The following is a 14,226-nucleotide window of genomic DNA, read 5'->3' on the forward strand; positions in this document are numbered from 1 at the left end:
CCACTATCATCAATGGCTCCATAACATCTGGTCGTGTACCAACCTCATTCAAGAGAGTAAGGGTTATTTCCATCCTGAAGAAACTCACTCTGGATCCCTTTGACATCAGCAACTACTGACCGGTATCACTTCTCTCTTTTCTTACTAAAACCCTTGAATGAACTGTCTAAAATCAGCTTTCTCTCTGTCTCTCATAGAACAACCTCCAAGATCCTATCTAGTCTGGCTTCAACCTGGCACACTCCACAGAGACTGCACTTTTAGCCATCACTAAGAAGCTACATGCTGCTAGATCAGCCAAACTGTCTTCAGTCCTCATCCTCCTTGACCTTTCAGCAGCCTTGGACACAATGAACCACAAGACTCTCTTGTCCACCCTCATGAGCCTAGGAATTCATGGTGCAGCATGGCAGTGGTTTGGTTCCTACCTGGAAGGTCGGCCATATCAGGTGACATGGAGGTGATATCAGGTGACATCTGCTCCCCACAGACTTTCCACTGGTGTCCCACAAGGCTCAGTACTTGGTCCTCTTCTGTTCTCCCTCTATGCTTGATCTCTTGGTGTGGTCATATCCTCACATGGGTTTTCATACCACTGCTATGCGGATGACACTCAACTCATCCTCTCCTTCCCTTCTTCAGACATTCACATTTCTGCTCGGATATTAGCATGCCTAACATCTCATCATGGATGACAGCTCATCAGCTGAAACTTAATAGCATCAAAACTGAACTGCTGTTCATCCCAGGTGATTCATCCCCTTGTCAGGATCTTGCGATCTCCCTGACAACTCTCTGATCTTGCCTTCGGATACTGCACGCAACCTTGGGGTAACCACAGACAACTACAGACAACTGTACTTTTCCTCTTACATTGCTAATCTGGCGTGCTTATGCCGATTTCTCCTTTGTAACATCAGAAGGATTTGTCCATTGCTTTCCACACAGGCCACACAGGTACTTGTTCAGACCCTTGTCATTTTGAGACTGGACTACTGCAACTCTCCCGTGGCAGGTCTGCCTCTGAGCACCATTCATCGTCTGCAACTGACCCAGAATGCAGCTGCACAACTGGTTTTCAACCTTCCTAAGTTCTCCCATACCACCCCATTGCTACGCTCCCTCCACCTGCTTCCTGTAGCTGCCCGCATCAGATTTAAAACACTGATGCTTGCCTACAAAGCCAAAAACGGACCAGCACCCACTTATCTCAAAGTACATATCACATCCTGCACGGCACCACGCTCCGATCCTCTAGCAGTGTTTGACTGGTCCCACCATCTCTCAGCATGCATCGAGTCTCTTCTCTGTTCTGGACCTAGGTGGTGGAATGAACTTCCCCTAGATGTCCAAACAGCTGAGTCACTGGCAGTCTTCAAACAACGTCTAAAAACTTACCTCTTTCTAAAGTACTTAAATTAGCACTTTAAAAAAACTTTGTATTTTCTGAGCGCTTGTCACTATATTGCCTCCCCAACAGACTTTTTGGACTGATGGTATTCTTAGTTTGTGACCTAGCGAACCAGCATCAGAATGTATTTATTGATAGTGACTTCAAAGTACTTTTGTAAGTCACTCTGGAAAGGGCGTCTGCCAAATGCCATAAATGTAAATGTTCATCTTACATTTATAATGAACTGTACGCGACGACAGATGAGAAGAGAAACACACAAAATGAGTCCTGCAAAATTGATGATGAATTTATTATCTTTAGTTCAGAAAATGATATCAGCAAGTGATTAGATATACTCTTATCTTAAACAAGCTAAACTCAGTTCTGAATGAACTGCTCAGCAGGAGGTGTTGCCATGATTGAAGCATGTGAAGTGTTGAGGGCATCTGGTTGGTCGATTGGAGTAGCCATGCCACGCTGAATCCAATCCAGGAAGTTTGCAACCTTGGTATATATGGCATAGAAGCCTGGATGGGCACATCCTTTGCCCCATGACACTATCCCAGTCAGGAAATGTGTGTCCTTGTACTGGGTAGTCAGGGGACTGCCATCATCTCCTCGACAAGACTCCTGGTTGCCGTGAAAGTAACCGGCGCAGAGCATATTATTGGTGACATTAACCCCACTTTTAACAGAGCATTCTGGTTTAGGCAAGAATGGGACAGCAAGCATACGGAGTACAGGGGATATGCTTTTAGAGGACTGTGAGCTAGGAATGTTGCCTCCTTCAGTGCGCTGGCCCCATCCGCTAATGATGTGGAAGCGAACAGCGTCCAGTTCCATTTCGGCAAACTCCGAAGTTGGCAGACAGATAGGAATGGTGTAATTTGAAAGTGTAGCTGGCTCACTGAGCCGCAAAAGAGCCAAGTCACTGTCTGCTGTTGCTGGATCATAGCTCTCATGGATAATTACATGCGATACAGAAAACGTTTGCTCTGTGCCTTCCACCACATCAATATTATGGTCCCCTGGTAAAACACAGTAGTAAAAAAGCAATTATGCACAATGATCAAAACCAGTGTTAGATCAGTTAAACAATATCGCACAAGCAAGAGTGCTGTTTTACTGAATATCAGCATGGCTGTGATTTGGGTGTAAGCACAAGGCCGCAGTTAATCGGAGCCGTGCTGATATTCAGTACAACAGCATGATTGTGAGTGTGATATTGCTTTTATACAACAAGATATTAATATTGAGTAACTGATATTTCAGACATAATATGCTTAATATTTTGTTTATTTTTGCTCCGTCAGCTAAAATTCCCAAAAAATGCCACAGCTGGATAGAGTGTTGCATGTTGCCATGCCAACACACAGACTGACAGCCTGTAGTAAGTGTAGTAATGGTTTGTAACAAACTATTGCTAGAATTGTAATTTTATGTAGTGAACACAGACACGCGGAGTGATACACAGTGAAATGTACCCAGGCTGTTATACTAAATATCAGTACTTTTGGAACACTGCTTGTCCAATCAAATTCGTGGACCAGAACTGACTACTGTATAATATAGCATGATGTACAAACAAGCAATACGTACCTGCTATAACCTTCAGATATTTAGCATCTTTCTTATCGACACAGTGACCAGCTGTAAGAATCCAGTGAGCATCCACTAAAACTCCTCCACAGAGACTCTCTCCATCGTATTTCAAGAGGACCTGTATGGTGTGAGACAAGGGGGATCTGTGAATATCACTGATATTTCTAAGTATATGACAGTTTTTGTAAATATTTTCAGGAAATTCTTATTTCAAGTATTCTGATATTTTTCATTTTCTGTTTCTGTTCTGTGAGCTACTAGGTCCTGTTGGTGAAACTGACTTATTTTAAAACCAGTGGTTGATAGAAAAAAATGTTTTTAAAATATTTTCACAAGATTTTGGTGTAAACAGCACGATGCTTTCAAAATATATTTTTGCCTGATTGTCTAAGTGATTTGCATTATGTTGATGAATATATTTTGCACAATCCCTTTGACACTTAGTGCATTGAAAAGTAAAATTAGATTTCTTGAAAATAGATACTGTAGAGTAACAGTCATGTCCTTGGAATCAGTTTACTCAGTACATTAGGCTAGTGAGTACAGTTTATTATAGCTGACAAAAATGTATATATGGTACACGTATTAGTTACCTGCCAAGGGCAGTGGCCTTTCGGGCACTGATTTCCACCCACAGCCCGTGGTAAAACAGTGTGCGTAATCTGAAGTGGGGCCTTACCACATGGATACTGAACTGAAAACAGTAACAGTATATGGATAGACAAAATTCAGTAAAATGGTGGTATACATTACAAATCATATTAACTTCTATAACTGCTAAGTCCACTACTTTAACCTTAACCAAGTTTTCATATGACTTGTTTTATATAAATTCCAACAAATCAGACTGGATATGAACGGCTTTATCTGTAAATCATTCGCACAAGTGTTTACACAAGAAATTAAGGATTCATGAAAATCCTGTATATTCGTAAAAAACATTCGTATCCTACTCATGCTCCTGAGTGTGTGTTAATTTATACATAGACTAAGACTATCTCATGTAACCCTCGACTTGATCTGCTTCAAATCAAGTAATTTGCATAGATTACTGCACTTCATATATGGAATATACTGTCCAGTTAATTTTATTTATTTATTTATTTACATTTACAGCATTTATCAGATGCCTTTACCCAGAGTGACTGACAGAAGCCTTTTGTCATCTCTATTAAAAAAAAAACATCCTTATGCTAGTTTACTAGGTCAGGGACTAAGAGTATCAACGAGAACATTTTGTGAAACCCAAAAATGTTATTGCCATGAAATAAGGAATACAACAAATAAAGAAAGAACTCCAACAAATCAAACCCATAAAGTACTGTCAAATAAAACTAATCATTTAACTACAACAAAAGAAATGGTGCTGTATAAACGTTGGACAGGCAAGTCTACCTAAAAGCCACTTCTGTATTACAGCCTTTTACCCTCATTGGTCATTTCGTGCTTCCAGCTGTCTGTGCACTTGATCTTTGATGGAGTTTTGTGGGCATCACTAAATGAATGCACTTTGCACGTTACGGATGATCAACGTACACACATGAGTATGAAGAAAATAAATTTCTGAAACTTTTGTAAATCTGGTGAAAATTTTTGTTCATTTTGGCTTTCGCAAACATTTACCTAAACTTTACTAAAAGATAAATGAGGCCCAATGTTTTTATAAGGAGTGTGTGTATTCCCACAATTCTGTTTATTCAGGTGCCATGAATATTTGAATACAGTGAGGGATTTTCACACCTTGAGCAATGCAGGACTTCCTGTCCTCTCCAAGGGCATAACCAGGGGCACATTTGCACTTTCTCCTGCGGCCTGAACCATCACAGAACTGCTCACAGCCACCATTCAGATACAGACACTTCAGAGTGTCCTCAAACACTGAAAAGAGAGAGTATTTTATGAATCTTGGTTTATTAGATTATTTTACACTGTTATACATTATGTGTATGACAAATCATAGACCTGCCAGCATGCAGGAAAATCTTAAATGTTATTGAATGAATGTGAGTCCTGAAATAATATTAACGTAACTGTAAGTATGTTTTACCCAAGATGCATTGTACCTTCTTGACAATATTTGCCCTCGAAGCCTTCAAGGCACCGGCAGATGTAGGAGTCTCCCAAATATATGCAAGTCCCATTGTTTTTGCATGGATTGGTCAAGCAGGGTTCACGAGCTGGTGTAAAAACGCAAACATATCAAACTAAAATAAGTATGCAAGGACAGGATTTTTTAATATGCTTTCATACATTTGGTATTACTGATGCATACATCATATTGGCTAAGAAGTAGGATGACAGGTTTAACCACATTCACAAAGCTGCTCCAGTGGTATCAGCAAAACTCTGTTTAGGGGACATTAGCAGATCAAAAGAAAAGAATGCCAAGAATAGTTATATTTCACTTCAGCTATTATGCTGTAGTCTGATTTCCAGTATAACAAATAAGTGTTACAACTGTTCCTGACATGAGGACAAATGTGCATATTGTCTTAATGTAGGGATGGTGCCGATCCGATACCCAGTATCAGTATCGGGCCAATACCAGCAAAAACTGGTGGCTCGGAAATCGGATCCTGAAACAAATAACAAAGATTGGAACTGGACTTGGAAAAGAAATTTATTTTTGTAACTGGAAATGCTAATAAAGAGACCTGACTGTTTTTCCGTTTGTTAGGATTGATTTTATTATATTTATACTTTATACTTGTTATATTTATTATATTTACATTATATTATTTTTATATTTTATATTATATATATATATATTTTTTAAAGCTTAGTAGTTTTTAAAGAAAACAATGTTAAGGGTATCAGTATCGGAATTGGGATCGGAAAAGAAGTGTTATCATAACATCTCTACTTTAAACGTCTGTTATGGAGAATGTATAATATATAAAATTTTGACCCTGCTTCACTGGTTGACAGATAAAAGTTTTTTTTTTAGGAAAAAAATTAACTTTTTAAAATGAATAAATTGCATTTATTTAAAATACAATGCTAATCCACAATTAGTTGGATGGTTGTTTTTTCCCTTAATAAACTTACCGTGGTATGACAACCAAAATTGTTTCTGTAAAAAAATCAAAGAAAAGGAGGAGTCATTGTCAGTCATTGTCACAAGAAATACTTGTGTGATTTTTGCCTGATATATGTAATGTGTATATAATGTAATGTGTTTTATGTACTTTGTGAATGATGTAATGCTAATCAGTTAGTCTGTGAGGTTTTTTTTAATTTATTTTTTGACAGTATCAATATTAACAGATTATTTACAATTAATATTTCCTTTAAAAGCTAAGCAGTTCTTAACTGGCTGTGACGACTTCATATTACTTGGCACAGACCAAACTATTTGTAGTATAGTATTTCATGAACAAGCCTTAATTGCATAGAAGCTTTGCTAGACACTAAACATCTCACCACACCAATGTATTCTATGGAATAATGCAGACACGGGCAAGTCTCTTTATTTTCTTAATTGTAATGGATCTATTTGACACTAAAGGAGTTATTCTAACTTATGAGAACTTTATGACTGCGCATAATGTCCTTATCTTCCTGTGATAAAAGCATTTCTGACAGGAATTTAGCAGCTGATTAAAAGCCACCTCTTTTTTGGAGAAAGAAGAACCAAACTACCAAATTCAAAATTAGAAGGTCTATCTTTACTTGATGAAAAGTGCAACAACAAATAAGTGAAATCTGCGCTCTGAGCCCAACTTCCTAACAAGCTGGGATGTGCGACAAAAAGAATTTCACTGTGCTGTAATGTATATGTGACAAATAAAGACTTCTTCTTCAAATCTATCCTGCAAAGGAGAAATACTGTGACACTAAGAGGTAAATATGCTACTATAACATTTTGTCAAATGTCAACTGGAAAAAGTCATGGTTACCTCCATACAATTAATACATCCCTAATAAATAAATAGGAAATGCATTTCAAAAATACTTCATAATATTTATTCCTGTTGATTTAAACTCTCTAAATATAAAGATGTAAATGATACATGTGTTTTCTGTCATACCAGGGTGTAAAAAAAATTGTGAGGTTGTAAAGGATGTTTGTATAGGACTTGTGTAAAGGATGTTTGTATACTTTTGTGTATGAAAACGCAAAATAGAAGTAAGGTCTATTTTTCTCCCTGTGAATATAATCCTGTGAATATAATGTGTTATTGTTATCTGAACTTTTCTTCTGGAAGTTGATTTTCTTATTTGCTCTTTGAGAATGGTTTGTAATAATAATAATAATAATAATAATAATAATAATAATAATAATAATAAAGCTTATTATTGAAACATGATGAAATGTTCTAGGCTGCTAATACAATGAGCTCACACCTTATTATTATTATTATTATTATTATTATTATTATTATTAGTTTTATGTCATTTTTAATGATTAGGTTTATTGCTCATGTTATATGCACTGCTTTCTTAAAGTGAGATTTATATATATTTTTTTATATTTTGTTATGTGATATTGTATTTTGTAACCCAGATTTTCAACAACAACAACAACAATAATAATAATAATAATATAGTGTTATTCATGTGTTTACTCTTCAGTGAGGGATTTTTTCTTGCATCTTTTCGGATCATTTTTTGAACTGAAACAAAACCAAACTTTGGTTTGTGAAAATATTCCACCCAGTTTCTGAGGGAACTGCGACTACAAGGGAAGGTGAGTCTGCCAATAGTCACGTGACTCAATATGATTCGGTGAAATGGTCATTCTAGCATGTACAGCACCTTCCTACTCCTGAGCAGCAGGAGAATAAAGCACGCACATAACTGCACAGTAGTGCATATAGTATGGAGCAGGTAAATATTTCATGTTTGGTGTTTCAGCATGTTGCTAACTGCTTTAGCTGACCGTTAGATCGTCGTCCTCAAAAACCTCGCGCGCTTCCTCATAGTCGCAGATCTCCTCGATGCACTCGCGCTCCAGGTTTCCGGGCTTCACCTCCTCCAGGAAGCCCGTGTTCGCGCGCCTGAAGCGCCTCAGCACAGAGTTAGCATCGCTTCTCCTCAGGAACACTGAGAGGCACAGGGGGCGGAGACCCGGCGAGACAAACACATATACATATATATGAAAAGGAAATAAATTGTCCATGAGCCAGTTTGAAAAAGTGTAATAATTTATTCCTGTGTTCCCTGACTGACTCACCTGCCCCGGATACAGCGTGCCAAAAAAGAAATAACGCAAGAAGAGTCTCGTTCTTCATGTTTCCAAGCTTCCCTCAGAGGCTCCACACTGACAGACATCCAGAGCTCAACAACACGCCTCGCGCTCGATCCGCGGGTCAAAAGATAAAGTGCACTGACTGACTGTACTATCAACCTACAAGCCTGTGTGATAGGGGCGGGCGATATGGAGCGAGTAGCACGATACTTAGAGATGTAGTCACGATACAAAGTATTACTTACAGATCACGATATTTATAGGTTTACTACCAAACAGCAGCATGTGCAGTACAGTGTATTGCAGTAGACATATAAAGTGTTTGTGTATATATGTATATATATATATTTATATATATATATATATATATATATATATATATATATATTTGAACAAGATGGCGCCGCCATGTCCATACACCATCCTGGTCGCTCCGCTTAGACTGTGCTTTTATTTACTTTTTACCTTCTTTTTCCTTTCCTTTTCTACATCCCTTCTTGCACATTCCTTTACATATATTATCTTGTTTTTTATTTTTAAAAATTATTTCATATTTCTTATACATTTCTGATTTTTAATTTAGTATTTAAATGCACAGCCTATAGAGGACCAGGCTTTCATTACACTGAGAATTATATACTGTATATAACTGTGTATGTGACAAATAAAGTCTTGAATCTTGAATATTTACACACACACACACACACACACACATAAGGGAAATTAACACTTTGTAGCAAAATGTCTTCCAAAATTTTTCATACTTAGTTTATATATATATTTTTTTCACACAGCCTTTAAGCATGCCTTTGACAAAAGAAGATCGTATTGAAATCACGATTGCGATGGTCTTTAACAGGAAAGGCAAAGGTGAGAGAGGAGACTCCGTGTGTTTACAAAGAAAGATAGATTTTAACACTCTTAAATAAGATGAATTGTGATGTAATTTATCACAATATCAATATTCTGTAATAATGTCTCCCACTATATGGATCAGCTGTTACAGGTTACACAGTGCAAAATCCTCAATGTTAAATTAACACAGTGTTTCTCTAAGCCCAACTGGAAACAGTTTAACGCTCCTTTGAACTGGCTCCTTGCAACCTGAACATTTAACGCTCCTTTAGAGTTTATTCAAAACCGTAGGTGTTTATCTAACCGTATAAAACTGAATTAAACATTGCTATGTATAATCAGGAAAAATAAATCCCATACAACCTTACCTGTGTGAGGCAGTCAGGGGAACAAACTGTATGGTGTTGAAGAGTACAGCTTGGTATGTTTTACAGTGAGCAAATTAGAAATATGTGTTTGTTCACTTATAGCATAGAACGTCTTTGAAAACCCTCCCCGAACATTAGTCACTGGATAACGTAAGGAATCTGAAAAACTGATAACATTCTCTGACCATCAGCAACATACCACCAGCTTCACAAAATGCATTTACTTATGCAAAAAAGATCAACTTAGTCTGGCACTTTAGTTAGACCAACTCTCTTTTATTTGCAAATATTTCAAAGCTAACAGACAGAGCAGAGATGAAGGTGAAATAGCTGTAAAAAAGTGAATCATATATTATAAAAAAAAAATAGAAAGGAATAGAAAGAAAGATTAAGTAGTATTGAAATGCGGCAAGTTGGAATAAGTGACAAGATGAAAATTATTGCGTAATTCACCATTTTGCTGTGAGTGACCTACTTTGTACATCTGGTCATGTTTAACTCCACTCTGTCAAGCTTATTGTAAACAAAAATAAATCAAGGCCATGTGACGTAAGATGTATTAGGCACCGAGCAGCACCAGATAGTGTAAGAATGTTTTCTGGGTGCATCTTGCTTATAGCCTATGTTGCAGTTACTGTAATAAACCTTTATTATAGCAGTAAGACTGGTGAATTTATATTGACAAAAACACACATTTGACTAGACAATCCTTTCCACTGACCCCACTACCACTCATTCATTTTTTGACTTGAGAACTGATGTGTGCTTGTGGATCCACTCTAGGTAATTGGACACACGTGTGTATATGCCGTAGTGACCTGGGCGAGCACATCCTTTACCCCAGCTCACAATGCCCAGGAGAAATGTGGTGTTCCTGAAAGAGGTGACGAGAGGTCCACCGCTGTCCCCCTTACACGAGTCCTCCTTGCCCTCGAAGTAGCCAGCGCAGAACATGTTCAAGGTTAGCGAGACGTTGCTTTCCCTAAGACAGTCCTGAGTGTGGATACGGGGCACTTTGAGCCTCCGGAGAAATCGTGATGTTGGACCACCCTCAGAGCGTCGTCCCCATCCACTCACGGTGTGTAAGCGGACTCTCCACAGCTCTCGTTCTGCCATTACTTTGCGAGGGAGGCACACAGGAACTGCGTACGTACTGTAGACGATGGGACGGCGGAGACGGAGAAGGGCAATGTCATTATCTGCTGTTGCTGAGACGTAATTGGGATGCATAATCATCTCTTCCACTTCTATAGTTTGTTCCGAGCCTTCATTCACATCAATGTCATGCTCACCTGAATAAAAAAGACTGTTAATTGGTGTTTGACTACAAAAGCACATACTTGCTATTATGCACAAAACTCACCTGCAACTATCTTGAGAAACTTGACTGCAAGCTTTTCTAAACAATGAGAGGCTGTGAGGATCCATGTAGGCTTATAGATCACACCACCACAGAAGCCCTTTTCACCATACTTTAGCAAGACCTGATTAAGACACATTTCAATATAAGTGTGACATTAAACTCTTATATTCTGTTCAGTCTTAACAATGTTAATGTTTCATGGACTGGTATCCCATGCAGATGGCTTCTCATTTTCCCGGAGCAGGCTCCGGAGTCACCACGCCCTGACCAGGATAAGCGGTTACTGAAGATAAATGAATGAATTAAGGAATGATTTCAGTATAACTGGAAAAAGCCACATGCAACAGGTCTGAGTCCAGTTAAGGCTCTGTTAACACATGGTATTGGCGTATGTCTTGGGGTATCCAGTCACAGCATTAAGTACAGGTGTGAACAGCATCAATGCTCATTGTAATCCATAATTGATTGAATAATTAAACCACTTTGGAGGTGGTCTGGCATGCATATAGCCACATAACATTTGTATTGTGAACAGTAAATCAGGGAAGGATTATTCATGTGACAAAAATAATTTTTAGTATTATGCTTTTACTGCTAGTAAAAAATAAAACAGCACAAAACATAGGTTTTAACAGATGGGTGACAATTAAAAGAAAAACTAATATAAATTGTGTTAGTAAGGTATTACGAATGCTCCTAGGCATAGATTCTACATGTCTCTGGAAGTGTACTGGAAGGACAAACATTATTCTTCCAAAATATTTTCTCTCAATGGGTGTTATGATGATGATGGTGGAGAGCACTGTCTAACATGTGGGTCCAAAATCTCGTATAGGTTTTCAAATAGGTTGAGATCCAGTGACTGCAAAGGACATAGAGTATGATTTACAGCATTTTCATGCTCATCAAAACAGTCAGTTACCCCTCGTGTCTTGGAAGAGACTACTGTCAACAGGAGAGAAATGTTTCATCATAGCATAACAGTGATCAATCGGAATAACTTTGTATTGATTTGTACTCTTCCCTCTAAGAGGAAATTGGATCCTTACCATGTCAGCAGAATACATAACACTGATAACACCACAACATGCCAGATCCATCAGACCTAATAAGTTAACTTTCTTGCCCAGGTAGCGTGGCGGAACAGAGTGGGGAGATAAAAAATAGTGCAAACCATCCATTGATCAAACACAATGGAATGGATGTCCTGATTAATGACTCCGATTGTCACTTCTCTACCTACACAAAAATCTCCAGGAGCTGGCTAGTAGTGACAGTCTGCCACAGTTTCTTATTGTTTTCAATACCTTGCAATACCTTACCTTGCAAGTAAAGTGTGCTCTCTCTCATAGGCCAAATTCCAAGTCACATACTACATTTACATTTACATTTATGGCATTTGGCAGACTCCACATACTAGTGCCTTCTAGTTGACATAAGAGAGAAATGATCTCATTTCAACGTGTTCAGTAATCAGTATTTCCCATCTTGTGCCTATTAACTCCTCCTATTTTCACAGGTAGAGTTATGTGATGGGAGAACATCACATGCACTTGGCCAGGACACGGATAGCCATGGGTTTGGATGCTGTACACTTGTCTGGAAGCATCTGCACACTTTATGTGTCAGGTTTTTCCTTTAACTTGTCACTTATCAGTACATACATACAGTACATACATATGTTATACATTAACAAACTTTAACTTACCTGCCATGGACAATGTCCTCTAGGACATTCTGTCCCTCCTACTATTCGAGCCCGTTGGTCATGCTCCACATTTTTTGTAGTCATGTTGGCATTAAGAAGTGGCACTTTACCACAAGGAAATGTCTCTGAAGAAAAGCAATTAAATCATAGTCCAAAATTCCCATGTTAATCAAAATGGAAAAATCTGATAATTTGCACATTTTTAGTATTTTTACCATGCGTCAGACAGCTTTGTCCATCCGTCCCAAGGAAGTACCCCTCTGCACAGGAACAGTTGCGTCTCCCTGTTTCCTCCTCACAAAAATGTTCACATCCCCCATTCTTATCAAGGCAAGAGTCAGGAATATCTTTAATCACTGGAGGAAAGAAAAAATCAAGAGCTTAATGGGTAATAACGGCTATCTAAGCTCAAACCTCATCGGTTTATGCATTCACATACATAGAAATGAATACGGCCTTTTGAACAATAAAAACTACACTTAAAATCTTACTGCGGAAGAATACAGTGAAAATAGGTTAATGTGACATATTTGACCTAATTCTTATTCACTTTTATTTGTTCCACAACAGACAGGCAAAATGTATTTTTGTAATTTTTACAGTAAGATTACATATAAATGCTGGGTAAGCTGATGATCGTACCATGCTCACAGTTACGCCCCTGAAAACCTGCTGGACACAGGCATGCGTAGGATTGTTTCATCTGTGTGCAGGTACCATTGTTCTCGCATGGGTTCGTCAGGCAGTGGTTTTTAACTGACAACAAAACAAAACAAAAAAAACCTCAAAATCCAATTACAAAATGCACTAATTTTAAAGTAATGTAATTCTATTTCCTGAACATCTTACCATTGTAGTTTTTCCAGAATTCATTCTGTGGTGACAGAAAGTAATTATTGAACAAATTATAAATTTCACTTGCATGTGCATTTACCATGAATGTTCAGGTTGTATCAGGTTGTACAGTCTGATTACAGTGTCACAGTAATATTTGGTTCAAAAGACAGTAGACATACCATAATGGAATTTTTAAAATGTTTTTATTGTATAAGATTTAAATAACTAAGAACGACAGGAAAATTCATCTGATTTCAAATAAAGTACTACAATTCATTAGAAAAACTGTTACATCCTGCTAAGTCATTTCACGTGTGTTTATAATACCGACCGTTACTTCCGTGTGTTCAAACACCTCTCTGGCCTCCTCATAAGAGCATTTCTCCTCTATGCACTCTCTCTCCAGATCACCCATCTTCAGCTCCTCAAGCCAACCAGAGTTGGCCCGCTTAGTACGGGTGAGGACTCCATAAGCCACCTTCCTCCTTATAAACACTACAACGCAAAGGATCCATGTACGTATATGTGTGTATATGAATAAGCACAAGTCTGCTGACCTACATGCATTTATAAATACAAGGAAGGTCTCACTTAGATCTAGATACATAGCAGATAAACTCATCTAATCTGTCTGTGAATAATTTTATCATCAGCATTTTACCTGAAGCAGGGTAGCAGCAACATAAGCTCATTACTAGAGAGAGCAGAAATAAGAGTCGCATGTTGGATAATGGCTGACGTTCTGTAAGACTTTCCGTTCCCTACAGTTGAAGAGTCCAAAGTCTGGAGACTGGCCACCCAAAAACCTAAAAGCCTGCCTCCAATAGTAAAACTTTGAAGCTCAAGAGCAGAATTGATCAGTCTAACCACAATTTAAACAGAAATGTCCCTTGCAGCAACATTAACAAC

At 38.1% G+C, this 14,226-nt stretch overlaps 2 protein-coding genes across 2 annotated transcripts; both read right to left on the minus strand.

Annotated features, from left to right (window-relative positions):
- Window positions 1-1,679: 1,679 nt before the first annotated feature.
- f7i (coagulation factor VIIi) lies at window positions 1,680-8,330 on the minus strand. The gene is made up of 8 exons (XM_026932065.3): window positions 8,172-8,330; window positions 7,878-8,041; window positions 6,044-6,068; window positions 5,059-5,172; window positions 4,736-4,873; window positions 3,589-3,689; window positions 2,993-3,113; window positions 1,680-2,421 (listed from the first exon to the last, which is right to left on the minus strand). Exons 1-8 carry the CDS (start codon window positions 8,227-8,229, stop codon window positions 1,772-1,774), a joined length of 1,371 nt encoding a protein of 456 aa, XP_026787866.1. The 5' UTR covers window positions 8,230-8,330; the 3' UTR covers window positions 1,680-1,771.
- A 1,334-nt stretch (window positions 8,331-9,664) lies between these two features.
- Window positions 9,665-14,191, minus strand: f7 (coagulation factor VII). The gene is made up of 8 exons (XM_026932311.3): window positions 13,979-14,191; window positions 13,649-13,812; window positions 13,330-13,354; window positions 13,123-13,236; window positions 12,696-12,836; window positions 12,481-12,605; window positions 10,773-10,893; window positions 9,665-10,701 (listed from the first exon to the last, which is right to left on the minus strand). Exons 1-8 carry the CDS (start codon window positions 14,037-14,039, stop codon window positions 10,142-10,144), a joined length of 1,311 nt encoding a protein of 436 aa, XP_026788112.3. The 5' UTR covers window positions 14,040-14,191; the 3' UTR covers window positions 9,665-10,141.
- Between the last annotated feature and the right edge of the window lie 35 nt (window positions 14,192-14,226).

The sequence above is a fragment of the Pangasianodon hypophthalmus genome, chromosome 26 (assembly GCF_027358585.1).
Source record: "Pangasianodon hypophthalmus isolate fPanHyp1 chromosome 26, fPanHyp1.pri, whole genome shotgun sequence".
Lineage (NCBI taxonomy): Eukaryota > Metazoa > Chordata > Actinopteri > Siluriformes > Pangasiidae > Pangasianodon > Pangasianodon hypophthalmus.